Source organism: Pristiophorus japonicus, chromosome 22, assembly GCF_044704955.1.
Source record: "Pristiophorus japonicus isolate sPriJap1 chromosome 22, sPriJap1.hap1, whole genome shotgun sequence".
NCBI classification, from domain to species: domain Eukaryota; kingdom Metazoa; phylum Chordata; class Chondrichthyes; family Pristiophoridae; genus Pristiophorus; species Pristiophorus japonicus.
Window position 1 is genome coordinate 44,545,109 of NC_091998.1, and position 25,313 is coordinate 44,570,421.

General features: G+C 46.1%; 1 protein-coding gene and 3 pseudogenes across 2 annotated transcripts in view; all 4 read left to right on the plus strand.

Annotated features, from left to right (window-relative positions):
• The window catches only part of ncaph (non-SMC condensin I complex, subunit H), a 28,351-nt gene that overhangs the window by 367 nt on the left and 2,671 nt on the right, over window positions 1–25,313 (plus strand). The window contains exons 2-14 of one of the 2 annotated variants that reach the window (XM_070866054.1): window positions 4,160–4,383; window positions 5,421–5,508; window positions 7,486–7,578; window positions 10,047–10,167; window positions 10,458–10,591; window positions 18,200–18,389; window positions 19,974–20,062; window positions 20,590–20,786; window positions 21,045–21,193; window positions 21,530–21,633; window positions 22,250–22,372; window positions 23,406–23,513; window positions 23,652–23,798. In XM_070866054.1, coding sequence (XP_070722155.1) covers window positions 4,166–4,383; window positions 5,421–5,508; window positions 7,486–7,578; window positions 10,047–10,167; window positions 10,458–10,591; window positions 18,200–18,389; window positions 19,974–20,062; window positions 20,590–20,786; window positions 21,045–21,193; window positions 21,530–21,633; window positions 22,250–22,372; window positions 23,406–23,513; window positions 23,652–23,798 — 1,761 coding nt within the window. In that variant the 5' untranslated portion in view covers window positions 4,160–4,165. The remainder of the gene's footprint in view (window positions 1–4,159; window positions 4,384–5,420; window positions 5,509–7,485; window positions 7,579–10,046; window positions 10,168–10,457; window positions 10,592–18,199; window positions 18,390–19,973; window positions 20,063–20,589; window positions 20,787–21,044; window positions 21,194–21,529; window positions 21,634–22,249; window positions 22,373–23,405; window positions 23,514–23,651; window positions 23,799–25,313) is intronic. The other variant, XM_070866055.1, reaches the window with a different exon arrangement.
• LOC139235204 (U2 spliceosomal RNA) lies at window positions 10,877–11,081 on the plus strand (annotated as a pseudogene).
• LOC139235247 (U2 spliceosomal RNA) lies at window positions 11,310–11,469 on the plus strand (annotated as a pseudogene).
• On the plus strand, window positions 11,655–11,889 carry LOC139235234 (U2 spliceosomal RNA; annotated as a pseudogene).

Consider the following 25,313-nt stretch of genomic DNA (forward strand, 5'->3'; position numbering starts at 1 on the left):
AATCAGCGCTCGAGTGCACAGGTTGCCTTGCAAACAGTGGCCAAAACATTTTGTCTTGAGCAGCAACTTTCGCCGAATATTATTAATCTCAGCATCTGTCATCAACCCCTAAACGTTAACTCTGTTTCCTCTCCAAAGATGCTGCCTGAGATTGCCAGCATTTTCTGTTTTTATTCCAGCAGTATTTTGCTTTAGCATCTTTTGTCTAATCAGCATCTGCGGAGTGAGAAAAATACGTTTTCAGGCCGATGATCTTTGTCAGAACTGGAAAAAACCTTTTATCTTTGTGTTTCTCTCTCCACAGACGCTGCCTCACATTTCGAGCATTTTCTGTTTTTATTTCAGATTCCAGCATCCGCGGTATTGCTTTTGACTACTCTTGGGCCACATGCAAAGTTAAAGGACGCCTTTCAGAGGCGTCAGATGCTTACAGGTCTTCCTGCTTCAATTTAGGATTTCTGCATCAGTCATGCAGCCATCCCATCGGGATTTAAACCCATCAGAAGAGAAAAGAAAGACTTGCATTTATATAGTTTTTTTCATGACCAGTGAACAATTCAAAGCGCTTTACAGCCAATTAAGTACTTTTGGAGTGTAGTCCCTGTTACAATGTGGGACAAGGAAGAAAAGGCTGGGTCTCAAAGAAGGCCAAGGTCCTTAAAATTATGAAGGGTTTTGACAGAGTTGGCACACAGAGTGTTTGCACTTGTGGGGAAGAGCAAAACTAGAGGCCATCAATATAAGATAGTCACCAAGAAATCCAATAGAGAATTCAGAAGAAACTTCTTTACCCAGAGAGTGGTGAGAATGTGGCACTCTACCACAGGGGGTGGTTGAAGCAGATAGTATAGATGCATTTAAGGGGAGCTTAGATAAGCACATGAGGGAGAAGGGAATAGAGGGTTATTCAGATAGTTAGATGAATGCCAGTATGGACTGTTTGGGCCAAATGGCCTGTTTCTGTGCTGTATGTCCTATGTAATCCTTTCCAAACTTACAGGCCTACCAAAAAGAAACAGGACAAACATGAATGAGACATAAACATGTAAAATTTAATTGAATTGCCAGGACTCGAATACCCCTGTCTGACTGCATACCTGGATAGTGTCTGAGCTGTATGACACACTGCTAGTTACAGAGCTATAGCTAGGACTAGAAGCAATTTGACTCGATAAATGAAAAGCAATACACAAGAAGTATGTCAGAAAATCTGTGTGTATTGACAGCAATATGCTAAATAAGCATTCACATGATGGAGAGACTGAAACTTGATTTAAGAGAGCCCAGAGACCCAAAATATATGAGTGGGTAGAGTGAAGATTAGAAATTTTAAGGAAAGTCAAACGTCTGAAGGTGACCGCAATCTGGCAATAAAAAGGCCTGTCACTTTAATTCTCTGCTCCACTCCCACTCTGACCTCTCCATTCTCGTACTCCTGCACTATTCCAATGAAGCTCAATGCAAGATCGAGGAACAGCACCGTATCTTTCGTTTAGGCACTTTATAGGCTTCTGGACTCAACATCGAGTTCAACAATTTCAGACCTTAACCTTTGCCCATGTATTTTCTCTCTGTGTTTCCCATGGCAGCTGGTAATTATCCTGCCATTCACACCCTATCTCAACTAATCTTTTTCTAAACTTCTGCCATTACCAACTAGAGTTGGCCCATCATCCCTTTTGTCTCTCAAATCTCTCCTGTGTCCCACCCTATCACAGACCTTCCCTTTTGTTCTTTCCTCCCCTTCCCCCTTTCAGTGTTCCTTAAGAATCTGTTATTTCAAACATTCGCCAGTTCAGACGAAGGGTCATCGACCTGAAACTTTAACTCTTTCTTTCTACAGATGTTGCCTGACCCACTGAGGTTTCCAGCATTTTTTGAATATATAATAGGCATGGTCAATTTATGAAAATCTTACTGGGGGAGAATAAGAAATTTCCTTTGTTAGCCCATTCTGGAGAGGGAGTGTAAGGAAGGAAGGAAGGAAGGGCATGGCTTGTACCTGCATGAAAATACTCTGGGATTTTGGAGTAAGAGGACAGATCGTTGAACGTGTTACTTTGCTATACTTGGCGGAATGTAAATTTAAGCCAGGGGAAGCAGGAGTAGAGTAGAGTAGAGTAGAGTAGAGTAGAGTAGAGTAGAGTAGAGTAGAGTAGAGTAGAGTAGAGTAGAGTAGAGTAGAGTAGAGTGGCTGCAGAGAGAATTAAAAAACAAATCTAAATCCAACTGCTTCAGATACAATCAGAAAAAAATGTTTCCTTGATTTATTACTATACCACAATTCAGTTTATATTGTCTTTTTGCAATTGTGAAGTACCTTGGAATGATTTTGTTTACATTTAAATGCACTTTATAAATGCAAGCTGCTGGTTTTGCAAAACATAGGGTTACCAGTACCTTTCTAAATCAATTTTTGAGTGTACTCTCTGGAACAGTGAGGTTTAATTGGGATACTAAAGTGTGGTTAATAAATACATTTTATCTGTTTGAGCATATGTTTTGCGTTCTGGAGGTATTCATTATTGAGGATAACATTTTCAACGGATTTTTATCAACACCAAAGGCACCATTAAAATTCAAGCCATGATTGAAACTCCTATCCAATTCTACATTTGGCAAGGCATGGCAGCTTTAGCAGAAGGTGTCAGTCGCGGCTCAGTGGGCAGCACATTCGCTTCTGAGTCAGAAGGTTGTGGGTTCAAGTCCCACTCCAGAGATTGAAGCACATCATTCAGGCTGACACTTCAGAACTAAGACATTGTTGCCGTCTTTTGGATATGGTGGTTGCACTTCTTGTCAAGGCTGTGACAGATGATTAACCAAAGGGTTCAGAAGATGTGTAACAGGCAAGACCACCTTGGAGGGCTCTCTATGCGGGAGTCCTCCCTTTATTGGGGACTTGGCCTGGAGGTTGTTGCACGGGGCATTCATGTGCAATAAGGTTTTAAGTCGGTTCACGGACTCCCAGACCGCCTGCATTTTCTGAGGCCTGGAGCAGTCTGTGTTCCATGTTTATATTGAATGTGAGAGACTGCAGCCCCTCTTCCACTATTTATTCGAAGGGGTTGCTCCTCGATTTATGGTTGCACTTCAGACCCATGCTCCAGATCTTTGGGCATCTGGTATGGGGGGTGGGGGAGAGGGCAAGTCGGAGGACTTCCTCATAGGACTGCTCCTAGGTCTGGCCGAGGTGGCCATCAATAGGTCCAGGCAAAGGACGTTCGAGGGGATCTTTCGGCCCGACTGCCTGCCTCTCTTCTGCGGCTATGTTCGTGCTAGAGTGTCCCTGGAGATGGAGCACGCAGTATTTCACAGGCACGCTCTGTCATTTTCCGGTTGGAAAACAGTGACTAGTGGGGTGCCGCAGGAATCGGTGCTGGGTCCTCAACTATTTACAATCTATATTAATGATTTGGATGAAGGGACTGACTGTATTGTACATAAGAACATAAGAATTAGGAACAGGAGTAGGCCATCTAGCCCCTCGAGTGTAATGCAGCCAAGTTTGCTGATGATACAAAGATGGGTGGGAAAGCAAATTGTGAGGAGGACACAAAAAAAATCAGCAAAGGGACATAGACAGGCTAAGTGAGTGGGCAACCATTTTGCAGATGGAGTATAATGTGGGAAACGATGAGGTTATCCACTTTGGCAGAAATAATAGAAAAGCAAATTATAATTTAAATGGAGAAAAAGTGCTAAGTGCTACAGTCGAGAAAGACATGGGGGGTCCATGTGCATGAAAGTACCAGTGTGAGGAAATAAGTTGTCACTTTTAAAGACCACTTTTTTATGAAGAGCAGAGTTTGTATGAGAATGTTTCCAAAGAATTACAAAAGGTGGACAAGCAAAATGGTGTAGGTTAAGATTAAGTTGAGAGCGACAATGGGAGAGATCCGATTCAACTGGGTTCCAGAACATCCTGTAACTGGATTGCTTTTGTATGTCCCTTTTTGATGTCAGTAATGACATTTTTGTTCTGATGAAGTGTGTAGAACCTAAATGCTAACCTGTCTTCACTGTTTTCAGGTGCTTGATGGATCCGCTGTGTATTTCTTCCATGCTGTATTTTTACTTCAGCATTTTGATACGATTTTGCCTTATAAAGAGATTTGACAATTGTTGGGTATTCTTATTGAGTGTTTGTTTCTCTCAGGACAAAATGGATACATCCACACCAGTGTCCCTCGCGGGCTCCGCTGATCAAGTCTTTGTTTCTCCGGCTACAAAGCGACAGGCTATTCAGGGCCTAAAGACCGCCATACAAATGGACGTTACAGCAAATGACGATGAACGTGAAAGGAGGGAGAGGAGACGCTCGAAGGTGACTGACATACAGCTGAGTGGCATAGAGAGCCCGCTGGTATCCCCATTGCAAAGGTAGGGGCTCACTGCATCATTTCGTCTTGTCTTTGCTTAACATGCACACAAGTTCACTTTCCAGCAATGATCGTTGGATAGTCAGCAGCAGAACTTGTCTTCCCACCGCATAGGTCTTACTGCACTATAACCGACTGTGCCCCTGGTTTCTTTATCTTTTTCTTCCTCCTGAAGCCCTGGCATCCTCTGGGGCAGTGTTTCTCAAACTGGAAACCGCAGACCCCTGGATCCATAGAGACGTTCCAGGGGGTCCGCAACCGGAGGTAATTTCAAGCCCGCTTCTCTTTATAAAACCGACACAGATTCAGTTCTTGTGACTTATTCTCAACGGCTGGGCCTGCCTCCTTACAGAGGCCCACAGCGCGCTCTCACTTTGCAACGAGCGCTCCCTGCCTGTCGAGCCAATTCCTCTCCCTGGCGTCACGATCCTGCGCTGACCTCCCGACACGTGATCAGAGCGCCTGCAGGGCCCTTCAAACACATGCCTGAACGAGTTCACACACACACACATACACTCCCACAGTGTAGCTGTTACAGAACATGCCAGTGGGACGGTATGGCAATGAGTCATGCTTCCAGCAGCATCCCAGCATGTGCATGGGTGCTCGTGCCCTCACGCACCTTGGCCAGTCTACTGACGGCTTTAAAAATTGTCCAGCACTAAGTGGCTAATAGTGGCCATCTGTTGCTTTGGAGTACCCAGAGTTGATGTGAGAAGCAGGCACACACATCCCACTGATATCTGTAAGTAAATACCTGGTTTCTTAAAAGCATTATTAAAATGCTTTTACATACAGCACTTTCATATGAGTATTGTATAGTATTATCATTTAGATGGGGGCGTCCGTGATTACTAATCAATTTGAAAAAGGTCCTTCAACTAAAAAAGTTGGGAACCACTGCCGTTGCATGTTGAGACATTATTGGTGACTAGCTTTACTGGTCTGAAGTTGTCATGTTTCTTCTGCCTAGGTTTGGCTGGATACTAAGCATTACATGAGCAGCTAACTCATTCTGACTGTCACTCATTGTTGCAGGGGGACCCCCCAATCCTTTGTAACCAAGCTGTCAAATAATCAGATATCTGAACACTATTCTACCTGCATCAAACTGTGTTCTGAAAATGTAAGTAGATGGCTGTCTTTGTGCTCACTTTAGAACTGAACCAGCTTGTCCTGTGCAATCTCAAAATGTTTCATGATTGGAAAAGAAAATGGGCCATCTCGTACTCCTAGGTCCTGTGGCTAGAATAACCCAGTACTTGTTGAATCCCTTTGAAAGGATCATCCTAAGTGCATAATCTGGGCTGACACTCCATTGCAATTCTGACAGTGTTGCATTGTGAGAAATGCCGTCCTTCAGGTGAGGCTTGAGATCACGTCTACCTGTTCAGGTGATAAAAGCTATGCCAACAACAGGGAGCTCTCCGGGCATCCTGGCCAACATGAGTCCTTCAACACCGCCATTAAAGTTTAACTGGCCATTTATCTTAAAATCGGCAAATGGTGGCAATTTGAACTAAACAGAAAATGTTGGAAATACACAGCAGATTGGTCAGCACCTGAAAGAGAAAAAAAGGCAGATGAAGGTTTCAGGTGTAAACCCCGTGTCCTGCTGTTTATTTCTAGCTTTTTTTTGTGGGATAATGCTGGTGTAGTATGATACTAGTATGATGGTTGCGTTGCCTATACAGCATCAGTCAGTGTAATTCATCCTGTGAAACATTGATGTGACAAAATGCTTGTTACAGTTTAGGATTTCTTTGCCCATTCTTTCACGCAAAGGACTTGGACATCATCTATGTTAAAATGTGTTTTTAGCAAAAGCTTCTCAAGATAACCCCGAGGCTGGTGGATCTGTAGGCTAATAATTAATCATTCATTTGTGAGATGGGGAATTGCTTCTTTCTGGAACTAACCATTGGCCAATACACTGGCACATCTAGTCATGCAGAAAGACACCTAGCACCCTTGGTGTTGAAGAACTCTTTTGTGATCTCTGGGTTGGGTAAGAGGCTATTAAACTCATTAGGTCAGTCAAGCTGGCTACTCCAAGTGTTAACTCAATCTACCTTTTAGAGAGATTGAAGGAGTACACGTGCACAAGACTTGGAGATCCAGTCCAGGTCACAATGGAGCTTCATTGTTACTTTTCTGGATCCTGCTATTGCATAAGTATAAGACGGAGAGTCAAGTTCCATTTAAAAAAAGTCAGCACTCAGGCCACTTGAAGTGATTGACACCACTGAACCTATCTGCCACGGTTGTGTCTATTTGCAACACCAAATTTCTGGTTGATCCCCTTGGAGGACAAGACTAGATTTCTGATTGGTCCCCTTGGAGAACAAGACTAGATTTCTGATTGGTCCCCTTGGAGAACAAGACTAGATTTCTGATTGGTCCCCTTGGAGAACAAGACTAGATTTCTGATTGGTCCCCTTGGAGGACAAGCCTAGATTTCTGATTGGTCTCTTGGAGGACAAGCCTAGATTTCTGGTTGGTCCCCTTGGAGGACAAGCCTAGATTTCTGGTTGGTCCCCTTTGAGGACAAGCCTAGATTTCTGGTTGGTCCCCTTGGAGGGCAAGACTAGATTTCTGATTGGTCCCCTTGGAGGACAAGACTAGATTTCTGATTGGTCCCCTTGGAGGACAAGACTAGATTTCTGATTGGTCTCTTGGAGGACAAGACTAGATTTCTGATTGGTCCCCTTGGAGGACAAGACTAGATTTCTGATTGGTCCCCTTGGAGGACAAGACACACTCAACAGTTTGTCTGGAATGTATAATTTGATCCAGCCTGCTGGAGTAATCTAGATCTTTGCAATGTGTAATTTGATCCATTCATTGTAACAGCCAGGCTCCAAAGCTCACAGTGTTAACACTACTGCTTTCAGAGAACAGACAGGGCTCGCATTCCTGGGTTAGCAGCTGTCACAGTGCTCACACTGTCGAGTTCAGATAGGAAAGGGTGAGGCCATAGAGGGATTTTAACATGAGGATGAACATTTTAAAATCAAGGTGTTGGTGGACAGCGTTCCAACGACAATGGTGGAAATTTTAGCAGTACTATATAAATCCAATATTTATTCTGTTACTTTCGTAGAAAATCACCACGAAGAATGCCTTTGGTCTTCACCTGATTGATTACATGGCTGACCTCCTCAAAGAGAAGGAATCTGAACTCACCAGCTTCAAGGTTAGTAAGGCATACAATACGCAAGATATTATTCAATTGATTCCTATAATATCTCCCCTGTGACTTTACTAGAGGGCCAGACAATTCCTTTCGGACTTCTGCAATTTCACAGTAGCCATGTAACTGACATGATCTCTTAGCTTACTATAGTTTGGATTACATCTCATTAATCATCTTCTGTTACTGATATGAAGGTAAAGTGCTTGAGATGTGCCCTGTTACTTTTTTTGTATTTAGTTCAGTGGATGTTAGAACATAAGAATTAGGATCAGGAGTAGGCCATTTGACCCCTCGAGACTGCTCCGCCATTCAATGAGATCATGGCTGATCTTCGATCTCAACTCCACTTTCCTGCACTATCCCCATATCCCTTGATTCCCTTAATATCCAAAAATCTATTGATCTCTATCTTGAATATACTCAATGACTGAACCTCCATAGCCCTCTGGGGGTAGAGAATTCCAAAGATTCACTACCCTCTGAGTGAAGAAGTTTCTCCTTATCTCAGTCCTAAATGGCCGACTCCTTATTCTGAGACTGACCCCCTGGTTCTAGATTCCTCAGCCAGAGGAAACATTCTCCCTGCATTCTACCCTATCAAGCCCTGTAAGAATTTTGTATCTTTCAGTGAGATCACCTCTCATTCTTCTAAACTCGAGGGAATATAGTCTTAGTCTACTCAATCTCTCCTCGTAGGACAATCCCCCTGTCCCAGGAATCAGTCTGGGATTTGTAATGTTAGTTATTACAAATCCTTTAGACACACGATTTTGGAGTCCAGTGTCCCAGCTCTTAAGCTAATAAAATGTTACATCGGTAGAAATCCTTTGACTGCAACAACATGCAAGTCTTGAATGGGTTATAATTTATTCTGAATTTTCCCCACTGCAGTCTCTCTCTCAGTGATCCCTCCACTTCTGCTCCAAAGCAGGGTCTTTTATCTGTCAAATTCACTGTCAACGTTCCACCTTGGTTTCACAGTTTCAGTTATGACCTAATGAGCAAGTTGTATTCTAGACCACAGCAGGTCGAGTCCACTTTTGAAATACAAAAGTATAAGAACCCCGGGTAAGAAAGAGGTAGGATAGATGACAGCCATTCCTAGGACCACAGTACCAACAGTAAACCATTGACCGAGTCACAGTGTGCATCAGCGTCAAATGTCATGGTTTTTAGTACACTTCACCTGTTGTGGTTTTATCTTCAATATTTCAAGTACAAGAAATGGGAAATCTGACTAGGGAAGAAGCCCTGTGCCTCCAAAGAGAGGTCAAAGAGTAAGATACATGACTGAGGAAGCTGTTATTAACCAGCCATATTAAAAGTAGTAGTTATCCATCAACAAGGGGTGCAGATTAACATTGCAGTCAGAGGCACACCAGTCTGCAGTAATGCTCTTCAGTCCAGGACAGGTTTCTGGCCCATATTGGTCCTCAGCGTCTTGAACTACTTTATTCATAGGTTGTTGAAGATGGTAACCTTCAGGCCACCGGTTCAGTTAACTGAATGGATCTCTACAACTCAGTATAGTGTATTTTGGTTTGCCCCATTAAAGATTCTTGGAGTTTAATATAGTGAGAGTGAGCGACTGATGCAAAGGTCTGCCATTTGGCATGACGTCAGTACCCAGATTGCAATGCTTGACAGTAAAGGCAGCTTTCTCGACACCTTCATCTCTTCCCATGCTTAGACAATTGGTTCAACTAATGGCTTTCCCAAAACTGCACAGTTCTGAGTGCTCCAGGAACGCTAGAATACCTTATAAATGACTCGAGCCATGTTGGAGCTCGCTTTAGCCGCATACGTATTCTTCGAATAGAAAAATGGGAGGTAATCTCATTGAAACATATAAGATACTGAGGGGGATTGGCAGGGTAGATGCTGTGAGGTTGTTTCTCCTGGCTGGAGAGTCTCGAACCAGGGGTCACAGTATCAGGATAAAGGGTCGTCCATTTAAGACTGAGATAAGGGGGAATTTCTTCACTCGAGGGTTGTGAATCTTTGGAATTCTCTATTCCAAAGGGCTGTGGATGCTGAGTCTTTGAGTATATTCAAGGCTGAGATAGACAGATTTTTGGAGACTCAACAGCTATGGGGATCAGGTAGGAAAGTGGAGTTGATGTCGAAGATCAGCCATGATCTCATTGAATGGCAGAGCAGGCTTGAAGGGCTGTATGGCTTACTCCTGCTCCTAATTCTTATGTTCTAACAGCAAGCTGCTTATGTGTACAATGCGACTGCTCAAGCTACCCAACACTGATGCTTCATTTTTACTGGATATGGTCATATCAAAGTCTTAGAGGGACAATGTATTATTTGTATAATGGTGTGTTTGTGCGTGGAGGTTGAACCTCAATCTATGGCTGTATGTACAGTAGGTAATTTAATCTATTTTGCTAATTGTTAACTGAAGTAACGTGTGTGCATCTCGACGATTTGTTAACCTGGTACTTTCTAACTGGTTACAGATGGCGGCTGGCACATTGGATGCTAGCACTAAGATCTATGCTGTGAGGGTGGATGCTGTTCATTCAGACGTGTTCAGGATCCTGGGGGGCTTGGGGAAGAACTCTGAAGAGCCGGGTGCAGGTGAGCAACTGCAATATTATATCTTCATTCTTGTTTAAAAGGCAAGTTTAGTTTTATTACTCCTCACCACTCTGGTGCATCATTAAATCACAAGTACAGCAGTTATAAGATGAGCAAAAAGTCCTATCTTACAGTGAAATGCTAGATTGTTTTCCCTCCAGTTCCCTTGTATAAAAATATAAACATAGAATTGTGATTTAGGGAGCTGGGAAAGGCCTTGGTTTCCTTTTTTAATAAGTTTTCAATCCCTCTATGTTCCAACATACAATGGCTGTGCTTTCTCTGTCCAGAGCTAAACCCTGATTCTACTGATGCCGAGAACGCAAAAGGCTCTCAGAAACAACACAGAAAGAAGCACTCGTACAAAACCATTGAACAGAACTTGAGCAACATCACGTACGGAGCGAGTGACATGAAGTGTGAGGTGAGATTATTTTTCCTCTCTTGAAGGTGGCCATACGATTCAGCGGGCGCCAACAATCCCTCTGCGATTGAGCAAGTGACCGTTCTTCTTGTGTAATCCTTGACAATAAACAGGCTGTTCAACCATAGACTGCACCTCCCAAACCCACAACTCTACCACCTAGAGGACAAGGGCAGCAGGTGCATGGGAACACCACCACCTAAAAGTTCCCCTCCAAGTCACACACCATCCTGACTTGGAAGTATATCTCTGTTCCTTCATCGTTGCTGGGTCAAAATCCTGGAACTCCCTCCCTGACAGCCTTTTGGCTAAGATCATGCGTACCTGACCTGACAGGGGAGTAACCATGACCAGAAAGTGGTTCTCCCTGGATCAGGAAGGTGGTTCTCCTATGCTTTTTGGAAATAGGAGGTGGGTGGGGGGGCTTGACCCGTCCACCTCCATGGCACGAACCTGGTATTGCAGTACTTCCAGGAACGGTGCTTTGGCTCTAGGCCTTTTGGCTAAGAGCAAAAACATTGGCGCAGAGTGATCCTTGAATGGGCCCAAGGTGACCTTTGGCGTTTATGACCTGACAAGTTGATCTGACAAAGAATTGGAAAGATTGGCAACGAATAAAACATAAAAAATAAAAAATAAATCTGTTCTTATCAGTTGGCGTTTATGATCTGACAAGTTGATCTGAAAAAGAATTGGAAAGATTGGCAACGAATAAAACATATTTAAAAAAAAAAAAATCTGTTCTTATCAGTTTAATATCCCCTATGGGGACATGATATTGAATTGATTTTTGGACAGGGAGCTGGATCAGGGGCATGCCCCGTCCACTCCATGCACCGACCTGGTATTGCAATATTTCCAGGAACGGTGCAACTTCGCCTCTCGGCCTTTTGGCCTAAGATCAAATATATTGGCGCAAAGTGATCTTTGGCGTTAGAGTTGATCTGGAAAGAAATTGGACATAAAAAAAAAAATCTGTTCTTTCAGTTTAATGGAACAGGGGCTTGCCCTGTCCACTCCACGCACCGACCTGGTATTGCAGTGTTTCCAGGAACGGTGCAGCTTCCCCTCTCGGCCTTTTGGCTAAGATCAAGTGTAAATAGCGCAAAGTGATCTTTGGCGCTGGAGTTGATCTGACAAGAATGAAAAAAAAATCTGTTCTTATCAGTTTAATATCCCCTATCTGGGGACCAAATATTAAATAGATTTTTGGAACAGGGAGATGGAACAGGGGCTTGCTCCGTCCACTCCATGCTTCGACCTGGTATTGCAGTGTTTCCAGGAACGGTGCAGCTTCCCCTCTCGGCCTTTTGGCTAAGATCAAGTGTAGTAGCGCAAAGTGAGCTTTGGCGTGGATTTGAGCTGACAAGAATGAACATGAGAAAAAAAAAATAAGGACTGCCTGAGGTTTTGCTTGAAAGAGAGTGCTGGCTTTTTTCATGCATTGCTGCTGAACGGGAGTGCTGAGTGCTTTTGAAGTGTTGCTGCTCAATGGCACTCTCTGCGAATTGACTGATTGCAGAAACTCGTCTTTCCAGTTTGGCCACGTCTGGCTTTTTGGCTCGGGTCAAGCACCAATTGGGGAGAAGAAGAAATCTGCATGTCGACCGACCAATGTGGTCCGCCAAGGTGCCGGACTGGCACCACGAAGGATTGAAGGCTTTGGCCAAAACACAAGCCCAAAGGAGGAATCTGCAACCCGGATGGCGGCCAACCGAGCGGCGAACCAGGGCGTCCGAAACACCATCCGAGTGACTGTAAAGAAAGTGGAAGGACAGACGATGATCAACCGGGACCTCTTCATGAAGAAAATCCTGCTTGAAACCTGTGGCATGAAAGTCGCGTATGTCTTCGCCTTGCAGGACATCCGGAAGAGAGGTTACTTTGATGTAACCTTCAGAAACGTCACCTAATGCCTGAAATTCCTGAAGGGATTGAAGGAGGCGAGTGAACCACTGCGGTCAGTGCTGACTTGGGAACCACTGTTCACCCTCCCGTTGCAGAGGAAATAATGCACATGTACAACCCCCACATCCCGGTCATTGATGTGCTGACGTTCCTCACCAGGTATATCGATGGGGCAGGAAACAGCATCGACCTGAAAGACTTCCACGGGATTTGGACCAGCAAGCGCCAGATCCAGGTCACCATGAAAGTGGACGCCAGCGGAACCATCATGCACCCCCCCACCAGCTTCGCAACCGGAGGAAGTCGGGGCTACATGGTGTATGCCGGACAACCCAATGTGTGCCGAACCTGCGGGAAAGCAGGCCACGTGGCGGCAAGCTGCAAAGCAATCATTTGCCGCAACTGCAAGAAGGAAGGACACCAGATAAAGGACTGTAAAGAGAGCAAGTGTGATCAGGCTGGACATCTGTACCAGGCCTGCCCCAAGCGGAATTTCAGTTATGCGCAGGCGGCAAAGAACATGGTGACATGTGAGGAGAAAGCTGAGGAGTGCAACGCCCAAGAGGAGACCGACACCTCCCTCCCCTCCAAGACACCGTACGAACAAGCCACTGCCCTAGTCGACACTGACCAGGAGGAGGAAGGAAAGTCTGCCACGGCAAGCCGCCAGACACTAGCACCCAGCAGTGAAACTCCCCCCCCCCCCCCCCCCCCCACCCCCGAGACACCGAGTCCATGGAAGAGGAGGGATCTGAAGCAGAAGGAAAACAGGAATGGCAGCTCGTCGAGAAGAAGGCGGCCCGCAAGTCAAAGGAAAAGGGACCGCCTGCAGAAACGAGAGGCAAAAAACGGCTACTGTCCACGACGGACAGCAGTGGCTACAGCTCATCCGATGATGAGGGGCGAGGCAAAAGCCCCCACTACCACCAGCAGAAGAAGAGGCAAAACGCCAATGCGACCAGTGCAGTCCAGCTCCGGGACCCCGGGAGCAGTGAAGTCACCAATGCACATCTGCTCTGGATTTCTGGGAGCAACGAAGCAACAGATGAAACCCAGCTCTGGATTTCCAGGAGCGAAGAAGCAACCGATGCAACCCCGCTCCGGATCTCTGGGAGCGACGAAGCGACAGATGCACCCCAGCTCTAGAACGCTGTGAGCGACGACACCACAGGGGATGCACACAAGGAACAACCAACACCAGGTGAGGGCAGCCCAGTTGACATGGAGGACTCCCCGTCCACACTGCTCGTGTCCCCTTGTCGAACCATCCCCAAGGCAGAGGACAACCCATATCTCAGCCAAGGTGCAGTAGAAAAGTTTAAAGTTAACCTATGTATACGGGAACAGGTCACAGGGCCAAAGGACTGAGTGTTCGAAATGTAATTTTTGGATTGTAATCACCAATTTAAAAATGGGTTTAAAGATTGCATCCATTAATGTGCGTAGCATTAAGACAACTACGCGATGTGTTTCCACCTTGGGGTACCTCGCCAAGGTCAAGGCAGACCTGCTATTCTTGCAGGAGCTGCCGCACTTCAGCAGTTACCGGCAGTGGTTGCAATGGTGGTCCCACGGACCATCCGTCTGGTCAGGAGGCAACGATTGCCGTTCCTCCGGCCTGGGCATTCTCCTGCGGGAGGCCACTTTACCATCACCGAAGTTAAGGAGGTGATGGGTGGCTGCCTCCTCATAGCAGATGTATTGTATAAAAATGTTCCTCTAAGGCTAATTAACGTGTATGCCTCGCCTCTCAGAAGCGAGCGGCTGGCCCTCCTCCAGCAGCTCCCACTGCTGCTGGGGACATCCAGACCGGTCGTTCTGGGCGGTGATTTCAACTGCATCATCGATGCGGCTGGACGATCCAGCAGAACCGACAGCAAACTGGACACCACATCCAAACTCCTGATGGACGTGGTAAAAGATGGCAAGCTGTGCGACGTCTTCAGCAACCCTGCAGATGGAGCACCGCGCAGATACACCTGGTCGAGACCAGACTGGTCCGTCCATTCCAGAATAGACTTCCTGTTTGTGTCCCACATGCTCAAGGTCAGATCCACCGACGTCATGCCAGTGTTCTTCTCTGACCACTGCCACCTACTGGCCGACTGCCTCCCACAGGAAGACCAGAAAGTTGGCAGGGGGATATGGAAGCTCAACGTGAAACTGTTGACCCCGGAAAATGTTGAGGAACTCTAGGGATTACAAAGGTTTGGGAACCGTAAAACCCCTCTAAGATTCTCCGATGCACTGGTGGGAAACAATCAAGACAAACGTCAAGAGGTTCTTCATCCTCAAAGGTGTTCAGGAGGTGAGAGGGAGACAGAGGGAATTGTCCCAACTCCAGAAGAGTATGCAAAACCTGCTCCTGCTGCAGTCGATGGGGATCGATGTTGCAGAGGAACTCCAAGAGGTGAAGGGCCAGCAAGTCTCGCTCTTTGCCTCAGAATCCTCCAAAATCATTTTCCACTCCAGAGTCCGCTCCGTCGAGCAGGATGAGACGTGTTCGCGTTTCTTCTTCCAAAAGGTACACTGGGAGCTCTGTGATCAGCAGCCGAAAGGAAGAAGATGGTTCTGTGACGTCTTCACAGCCCGACATGCTGAGGATCAGCAAATCCTTCTATGCCGGGCTGTACAACGTCAAGCCCACAGACCGCGCGGCCTCCCTGTCTTTCCTGTCGTCTATCTCAGAGGTCTTAGACGACAGCGAGCGGGAGAGTCTGGACCACCCGCTAACTCTGGACGAGATGACAAAGGCCATCCGGTCCTTTGCGAAGAGTAAAACTCCCGGAAGCGACGGCTTACCGGTCGAGTTGTATTCGGCTCTGTGGCACTGGATGGGCCCAGACCTGCTGGAAGTGTACTGGGGTATGCTTCTGGCCGGCAACATGTCAGAATCAATGAGGAAAGGCATCATCACCCTCATCTACAAGCAGAAGGGGGAGAGGGAGGAAATCAAAAACTGGCGGCCCATCTCGCTGCTCAATGTGGATTACAAGATCCTGTCAAAGGTCATTGCAAACAGGGTCAAGTCTGCTCTGGAGCTGGTGATCCACCCGGACCAGACCTGCGCTGTTCCCGGCAGGAAGATCTCTGATAGCCTCGCTCTACTCAGGGATACAATCGCCTACATGCGGGACAGGAGGGTGGACACCTGTTTAATCAGCCTGGACCAGGAGAAGGCCTTTGACAGGATATCGCACACGTACCTGATGGACGTGCTCTCCAAGATGGGGTTTGGGGAGGATATCCGCAATTGGATCCATCTGCTCTACACAGACATCAGTAGCACAGTTCTAATCAACTGGTGGGAAACTGAAAGCTGTCCCCTCTCCTCTGTCTTGTTTATGTGCTTTATCGAGCCCTTTGCCGAGTCCATCAGGAAGGATGTGAGCATTAGAGGGGTGACGATTCCAGGCAGCAGAGGCGCTCAGGTCAAGACCTCCCTGTACATGGATGACGTCACCGTCTTTTGCTCGGATCCGCAGTCGGTCCGCAGATTGCTCACGATCTGCGACCAGTTTGATCTGTGGCCTCGGGAGCGAAGGTCAATCGCAGCAAAAGCGAGGCCATGTTCTTTGGCAACTGGGCCGACCGATCCTTTATTCCCTTCACTGTTAAACCAGATTACCTGAAGGTGTTGGGAATATGGTTCGGAGCGGACGGGGCGTGCTCCAAAAACTGGGAAGAGCGTATTGCCAAAGTGAAACAAAAACTAGGATGATGGAAGCTGCGTTCCCTCTTCATCGCAGGAAAGAACCTGGTCATCAGGAGTGAGTTGCTCTTGGTGTTGTTGTACGTGGCGCAGGTCTAGCCCATCTCGCGCTCCTGCGCCGCGGCAGTTACCCGGGCCGTCTTCCACTTTGTCTGGAGGTCCAAATGGACCGTGTCCGCAGAGACACGATGTACAAATCTCTGGACAGTGGAGGAAAGGATGTTCCGAACATGGCCCTCATCCTGATGGCCACCTTTGTGTGCGGCTGCATCAAGCTGTGCACCGACTCCCGGTACGCAAACACCAAGTGTCACTACGTGCTGAGGTTCTATCTGTGTCCGGTATTGCGAAGGATGGGTCTGGCCACGCTGCCGCGAAACGCCCCCACCAGTTGCACCATACCTGTCCTTCGTGGAAAAGTTTTTTTAGAAAAAACCCCTTTGACCACAAGGCCTTAAAGAAGTGGTTGGCACGTAAGGTCCTGGATGCCCTACAAAAGGAGGAGAGGGTGGACCCTGTCGGGTGGTTCCCCGAGCAGACTGTCAAACTCATCTGGCAGAACGTTTCATCGCCAGAGCTTTCACACAAGCACCAAGACGTAGCTTGGTTGGCGGTGAGGAGGGCCCTACCCGTCAGATCCTTCATGCACAGCCGGGGTTTCAGACACACAGCACTCTACCCCCGAGTTGGCTGTGGTGTCATCCATCTCCTTCGGGATTGCCCCTTTGCAAGGCAGGTCTGGAAGGAGATGCAGTGGTTGCTGTCGAGGTTCATCCCAAGCAGCTCCGTAACACAGGACTGAGCTCTACGGGCTGTTCCCAGGGACACACACTGACACAGACATCATCTGCTGCTGGAGGGCCATCAACTCGGTGAAAGACGCACTTTGGTCTTGCCGAAACTTGCTGATCTTCCAGAGCAAGGAGATGTCCACGTCTGCGTGTTGCAGACTGGCGCAATCCAAGATCCAGGAGTATGTGCTGAGGGACGCACTAAAAATTGGTGCAGTCGCCGCAAAGGCACGATGGGGAAGAGCCACGGTTTAAAGCCCTTCCGCCATGGTAAACCCAGGGGCTGGAATCAGTATCCCCTCGGGCTGTACTTGTAAACTTTTTGTATACATAGGTTTTTTAAGATCATGGTGCTCTATGTAGTGCCATGAATAATGCAAGTTCTGTTTAGTAATGTATGTTGCAAAGAAATGTAACTGTACCCTCACCCATTCCGTGTACCGTATAGTGTCACTAGTAAAGTAATTTGATGACTGTATTACAATGTATCCTGGATTGTACTGAAATATACCTCAAAATGTAAAGCAAGCAAATGTGTTGAACGGAATTGCCATTAGCATCCAAATGTAATGTATGGAATTGCTGCCCGCATCCAAATGTACTGAACTGCCTTCCAATGTATTGTGCACATTTTTATATGAATAAAGTATATTTAGAAATTTTAAAAAACTGCAACGGTTCAAGAAGACTGATCACCACCTTCTCATGGGCAATAAATGCTGGCCTTGTCAGCGACGCCCACATCCCATGGATGGATTTTTTTTTAAAAGATGGAATTGTGGCTGTGCTGAACCCTGTCCTTCTTGACTCCACATATGCACACTTCCAGGAGAAATCACTGAATACCAATCAGGAGCAGGGGCCTTGTTTTCTTTTTAACATTAACATGGAACTATGATATTGTGTACCAGGAAGCTGAGGATGGTTCTCATCTCCTTTTATAATTTTTAGAATCTTCTTCTGTGTGTTTGTCCCATTGAATTATGTAATTATAGTCCATGGAATGTAGATCTTTTTCTAAGTAACAATTTTACATCATAATGAGCTGATGAAATGAAGAATGGATAGCAACTTACATTTCCCAATATAAATGAGGAAAAGAAGATGGAGAGATCTTTGTTTTAAGAAGCCAAACAAAAGAATCCTAGTTCCGAACACACTGCAGGTGAAGTTTAATGGACACCTTATATTTTGCAGATTGACCCAATGTTCCAGAAAGCTGCCTCGATGTTTGATGAATGCAGCACAGTGGGGGTTTTCATGGTTAATCTCCAGACGTATGGACACTCTGCTCAGTTGCTTTTTGATTCAGATGTCAAGCTCATTCAAACTGGTCCTGCACCAGAATTGCCGCCCATTGGCCACGTGGAGATATCTGATCTTGGAGGCAAGTTTTTTTTTAAATTATCGCTGAATGGTAACATTTCTGTGTCTGCAGAAGTACTTTTACAAGTTTAGTATCCCTAACGATTGTTATCTTATCTTCTCCTCCCGAAGAGGATAATCTATGCTAATCCACTGTATCCGGTTGCATGCTTCTAGTCACTTACATTAGAATATAATATAGGAAGCAGAAGTAGGATATACGGCCCCTCGAGCCCGCTTGATTTTCATATACCTTGATTCCCCTAGAGTCAAAAAATCTATCAATCTCGGCCTTGAATATACTCAACGATTCAGCATATACAGCCCTTTTGGGGTAGAGAATTCCAAAGACTCACAACTGTCTGAGTGAAAAAAACTCAGTCTTAAATGGCCGACCCCTTTTCCTGAGTTCTAGACAGGGGAAACAGCATCTATTATCTTCCCAGCTCTCAGCTTCTACCCTGTCAAGCCCTCTCAGTATCTTATATGTTTCAATCAGATTACCTCTATCATTCTTCTAAACTCCAGAGAGTATAGGCTCAATCTCTCACTCTTGGACCATGATTACACGCTGATTCCGAGTAGCATTTCTGCTTTTGGTGAATCTTTCCAGTTAAGGTTCTCAGCTCACTGGACTGTAAGTGTCAGTGTGATTGGCTAGAGCAAGTCAGTTTGGGTGATAGCTAAGTCACTGATTAGGTCCACAGTTATTTCTCTAACATGCAATTAACAGTCAACTTTCTTTATGTAATGGACAGTACCTGGGGAAGGGCTGGCTCCAGTCTGGTGTGGTAATGTTAATTCATAACTGGTTGCCGGATTAGTGACCGACGGCCCTGAAATCCGGTGGCGCATTCGACCAGCCCTGGTGTGCCTGCGCTGTCTGGCAGTGATTATAAATCTACCAATGAGTTTTCCCAGCAAATGGTCCTTTTTGTTTCGTCCCTTTAATCTTCCTCTCCGACCTGGCCATAAGTGAAAGCAGCCCTCTGGAAACCGTTCCAGTGGCCATTCTCCGTGCGTGAGTCTGGACAAGAACAGTCAATATGTATCTCCCAAGGAGGGTATTGGAGTTGACACGTGCCTCGCTCTTCATTACCATCTGTGCATTCGCTCGTAGTTGGCATCATTTGTCCTGGGAACTTTGGCTGATGTTTTTTTTTCCCCTTCCTTCTCTCTAGCTTCACGAGAACAGATGTAGGTGTGTGTCACACTTACCTAGGTGTAGTCCAGTCTGCAACTTGAGTCCTCCTTGTTCTGTCTGGATTGGTGCCTATCACCCAGCACCATTTCTCATGGGGCTATGGGGGTGGTTTAGAGCAGGTGGCTTTTAACTAATTTTATAGGAGGCATTAGAAGTCACCAATCGAGCAGGTACCAGCCGAACAATCCCAGTTGCAACAAATTATTGATAATGTCCTTTTGTATAATCATATTAGGACCGAGTGTTGATGCTCACACTGCTGTATTGGATCAGCCTTCTATTGACTCTGGTTACTGGTGTTATCCTTGTGTCTAGACATATTGCATGTAACAGGATTGTATTCCATGTGGTTATCTGAAACCTGCCTTATATTTAAATGTGTTTCCATTTAACTTCTGACAGCCCTTCAGCAGTCTCTGGAAGACAAGATAATCTGTCCTTCATTTGAAGATTTTCAGTTTACAAAGTGGGACAGTGAAGCCCATGATCAGGTAAGGCAAGCACTCTCTCACACTTCTGACATCTTCCCCAGCACTAGTCTCATCATGCTGCTATACATAGGTTAGTAGAATAAACCGTTCTGGCATCTTAGTTTTCTGCAAAAGGAAATGGCTGAGCAGAATGTGTTTGCTGCCTTGCTGGCTATTCATATTTAGTGCTGCATATCTCTTGTGGTATTATTGTTCCAGTCTTGTACTGTTGTTCTCAGAACGGGTAAGTGTAAGACTGACCAGGTGACTAGGAGGGAGAAATCCTTTCTGTTCTGTGGAGGGTGTTTCAGCGAGTGGATTGTGCTTATCTATTTGGTATTGTTTTGAGAGACTATAAATTTTAATATTAATCTGACATTTACTTTGTGTATTTTATAAAGTGTTGGTGATCCTCCCGCTCCAGTTCTATCCCCCAACTCATTCAGCTGTCTTATAGCCCACCATTTTGAGCCCTGTCAATTTTCCTGTTTGTAAGCATGTACCCACAATTGAATATTTCACCGCGTTATCCCGTATCTGCTCGCCAGGCTGTTACTTCGATGATGGAGAAATTCAAGAAAAGCAGCCACTTATTTGATATCAACGCGGAGCCGGAATTTGCAGATAATCAGCCTGGAGACCGTGATGCTCGGGTGGATGACTTTGACGGGGATGCTTGTGATGATGATGGATATCTGGCAGATGAGCAGCAAGAAGCCTCCATGTTCGGGAACGGTCACGGCGGGTAAGAGGAGTGTTTTGCAAGCTCCAGAAACACTGACAGATCACAGCAATTGCTGGTGCTCCCCAGGACTGCAAGTCTAAACCCATTTTTACTCAAAACCCAAGATTTTGAGTAAAAATAAGAGGGTTGCTGGTGGATACCCAATCCATGCATTAAATACCCTGAGATGAAACAGTATCACTTGAGATTGAAAATCCGTTCATCTGAATATTCCTAAATTGGAAGACACTTGATTAACATACTCCATCTTTTTCATAGTAAAGAAGTGATCCCTCTCACAGATGTGGATTTCGACAGCCTATGTGTGCAGCTTTCAAACCAGCCGGGGGAATATTCCTACTTCAGCCCTAGAATAATGAAGATGTGGGCAGGGCCTAATCACTGGCGTTTCAAAGCTCAGCACAAAGGTAAGTGTAACAGTGAGTGCACGCGAGTGTGAGTCCTGTTCCAGAGATACGGTAGTGTCAACATGTTTGTTTCACCGTGATTTAATTATTTTCTCCCCCAAAGTGGGGAGCTGCATTCTCACTAGGAATGTTTAATTGAATGGTGCACTCAAAATCTGTATTAATTTTAAAAATCTTGTCCAGCAAATACTCAAGTCCACATTAAAAACAGAAGTGCAGGAGATGTAACTGAGTATGGTGATCGGTGCAGGAATGGTAAAAGTAAAGGGTCTGCTCCTTTAGAATCGCTGACACTTATTCTACAACACCTACAATAACATTTCTTTTTCTCCCCAGCAGAAGCCAACATGGACAAAAACAAGAAAAAGCAAGCCAAGAAAATATTTGAAATTGACTTCGATGGGGATATCAATCTTGAGACTTATTTCAGAGAGACCAGGGTTTGTATATAATATTAGCGTGTGTAGCACAAGGGACTGTTTTTTAAATTTTTTTTATACAGGTTAAAAAGTAGACATGACCAGATAAATCAAGAAGTGCAGTGGTTAAGCTTTGGTTTTAAAAAGGTTTAAGAGGAAGGGAAGACAGGGGAAGTTGAGAAGTTGTGAGTTATTCGGGAAGAATAAAAGATTAGGTGGGTGATAGTGGTGGTGGTGAGGAGGGGGGGGGAGGGGGAAATCGAAAAGTGGGGTGGAGAAAAGATAAAAGAAAGTTTGAGAGTAATTACAGTGAGAAGTGAGATTATGACACTGGTAGTGGGATTGTATAGTGTATGTGAGATGCAGTGCTGGTACATCCAAGATGGTCTTTCTACATTGGTGCTTCCTATTCGGTATACCTGCTTCCTTCCCCCGGGATCACCACATTGTATAAACATGTGGAGTATATAGGGCTGTGGTTTTGTGGTTTGTCTCTTTGATAGAGGGGCTGAGGATCCCTGCATGTAGTGTCAATATTTGGGGTGTGACTTCTTTTAATGTATTGGGGGGGGAGCGTGGGAGGTGGTGAGAGAGGTTCTATGTATGAACTATTACTGTTGTGCTCTGTTTCTTCTAGACTGCCACAACAATCTCCAAAGCTGCATTAGATCGACACAATAGAAAGCTGACGACACTGCCTACAGATTTCCATTACAATCCAGACAACATTACCTGTCTGTTCCTTAAACCTTCTGTCACGGTAAATGAAGCACCTTTTCCAGTAAATTCAAATAATGAATCGCGCGATCTCAAAACAATCTGTCATATTTCACTTTCGTTGAGTGTTCACAAGTCGAGGCACCTTGGAGAAGCCCAAAAACATGGTGCCCGAGAGTACTAGGAGCTGGGCTCAATTCCATACTTCTCCATGTGATGAGTTTCCATTATTAGCTGATCCACTGCGGAGAAGCCAGCTGCTTTCTTTTAGGGCTGGAAGCTGAGAAGAATGATGACCCTATACCCACAAGTGGCAGGAAGAAGCTCGAGAACAAGTAGCCTGCGCTTGTGGCTAGAATTGTGACTTAACAAAAAAATAGAATAAGAGGAAAATTACTTAAATGAGAATGTCTGTCAGATGGGGAGCACGCTCTCGTAAAACTCCCACTACATTGTTACATCATGTGCTGCAGGTTAGATACACATGGCTCCGACTCTCTCCCCTCTAACCCCAACTCTAGAGCACCCCTTACTGCACCAATTTGACAGGTAGTTGGTCTTTACTCCTAGTTGGGAGGGGTAGTGTGCTCCTTGGAGTATGGGAATAGGGCCCAACTGCTGCATTCTTCAGGGTACTGCAGTGATAAACATTTCACAACTTATCCTGTGCCTACAGACTGGATGTTGGTTAGTACATCAGGAGTGGAGTTAAACGATGGACTGTGAAGCATTCTGGTGTGTGTGTATGTGTAAAATAATTCTGTATTCTCCATTGAATTGTGTATACCTGGCCCAGGAGTGTTTGAGGCTAACACTAATGTTCCCTCTAAGGCTGCGCGGCTGTGCAGTAATGGGGAAGGCTGCTCACCGCCTTTTACATTGTAAACACCGCGCATGCGCAGAAATTTAAAGGGACCGCACATTAAAAGAAACGGGCTGCGCAGAACAAAGCGCAGCTCACAGGGAACATTGGCTGACACCCTATGTTCAAGTTAGAGTAAGGGTTCCATTTTCTACTGTTGACTTCCCTCACCTTGATCAGTATGAAACTTTTCACCAAAATTGACTGTTTGCAGATAAAGCGGATTGTGAAAGAAAGTATCAACTCGGACCAAGATGAAAGAATCGGGGAATATGATTATAACAACCCCAACGATACTTCAAACTTCTGCCCTAGAGTTCAGGTCTGTATCTATTGCTTGCACATTCCTCCTGCAGATTTTTCTAAAATGGCCAACATGACCATGAACTACTTGTGACTTTTTAAATGTTTTTATAAATTCCTTTCTTGGCATCGCTCCCCTTTTTTATTTTTCCGACAGATTGATAGCGATGATGAGCATGATGGGTTTGTTGCTGCAAACGACTCCTTTGCGATGGAGCAAGACGAGAATGGCTTGGCGCTAGATGGGAAGGGGTTAAACATCACAACCTATGGAGGAGAAAACCTTGTGGCAGAGCCTCAGAAAGTAAGTGGGTTAGATAAGAACATAAGAAATAGGAGCAGGAGCAGGAGTAGGCCATACAGCCCCTCGAGCCTGTTCCACCATTAATTAGATCATAGCTGATTTTCGACCTCAACTCCACTTTCCCGCCTGATCTCCATATTCCCTGATTCACCTAGAGTCCAAAAATCTACCAATCTCAGTCTTGAATATACTCACATGATTCAGCCCTTTGGGTTAAAGAATTCCAAAGTCTCAAAACCCTATGAGTGAAGAAATTTCTTCTCATTGCAGTCCTAAATAGCTGACCCCTTATCCCCCCCTAATTCTCGACTCTCCAACCATGTGAAACAACCTTTCAGCATCTACCCTGTGAATCCCCCTCAGAATCTTGTATGTTTCAATGTGATCACCTCTCATTCTCCTAAACTTCAGAGAGTATGGGCCCATTCTACACAATCTCTCCTCATAGGGCAGCCCTCTCCTCCCAGGAATCAATCCAGTGAACCCTTTGTTGCACCGTTTCTAAGGCAAGTATACCCATCCTCGGGTAAGGAGACCAATACTGTGCATCGTACTCCCAGAAGTGGTCTCACCAAAGCCCTGTACATTTATAGCAAGATTTCCTTACTCTTGTAGAGTTGCATGCTGTAGTCTAGACTGCAAAGCTACATGGCTGTGTATTCAGGCAGTGTAGGGGACTGGCTCCTGTGTGCGTGGTTGGAGTAGAAATACTTAGTCTTGAGGTTTCAGCAGGCCCTGCATTGGAAAATAAGAGCTGCTGGCAAATGTTCTTATTGTGGGGATGTGTGACAATGCGCCAACCTGACTCACTTATAACAAGGAAGAGGGGCATATGCCGCAGAAAGTCCAGGTTTGATCACTGAAGTTTCTTATTGGAGTATGGCCCGCTGATTCTACTACACAAAGGGTCACTGTGTTAGACACTTAGGGCCCAAGTTTCCACAAGAAAGAAAACGGGCGCCTGCGCCTAAAACGGCGCCTAAAAAAATCCTCGGTATTCTCCACCTACTTACAGGTCCTCTGGCCCTCGGCGCAGCCAGCACGAGCTGTGGGGAGGGGGCGGAGCCAGGTCCCTGCGCTGAAAACAGTGCCGGGACCTCTGCACATGCGCGCTACAGTCGGCACGCAAGTGCAGTAGCTCCAGGCACCGAACTGTGTGGGAGGGGCCCGAAGCACGCAGCCCCTAGCCCTGGCTGAATGGCCTCACTGGGGCTGCGTGAATAAGGCTCCTCCCCCGACCGGACCCGACACCCGCTCCCCCCTGCCTCCGGACCAGACCCGACCCGACACCCGCTCCCCCCCCGCCCCGCCGACCAGACCCGACCCGACACCCGCTCCCCCTCCCACCCCATCGCTGACCAGACCCGACCCGACACCCGCCCCCCCCTCTCTCCCTCCCCCTCTCTCTCTCTCTCTCCCTCTCTCCCCCTCTCTCTCTCTCTCTCCCACTCTCTCTCTCTCTCTCCCTCTCTCTCTCTCTCCCTCTCTCTCTCCCTCTCTCCCTCCCTCCCTCCC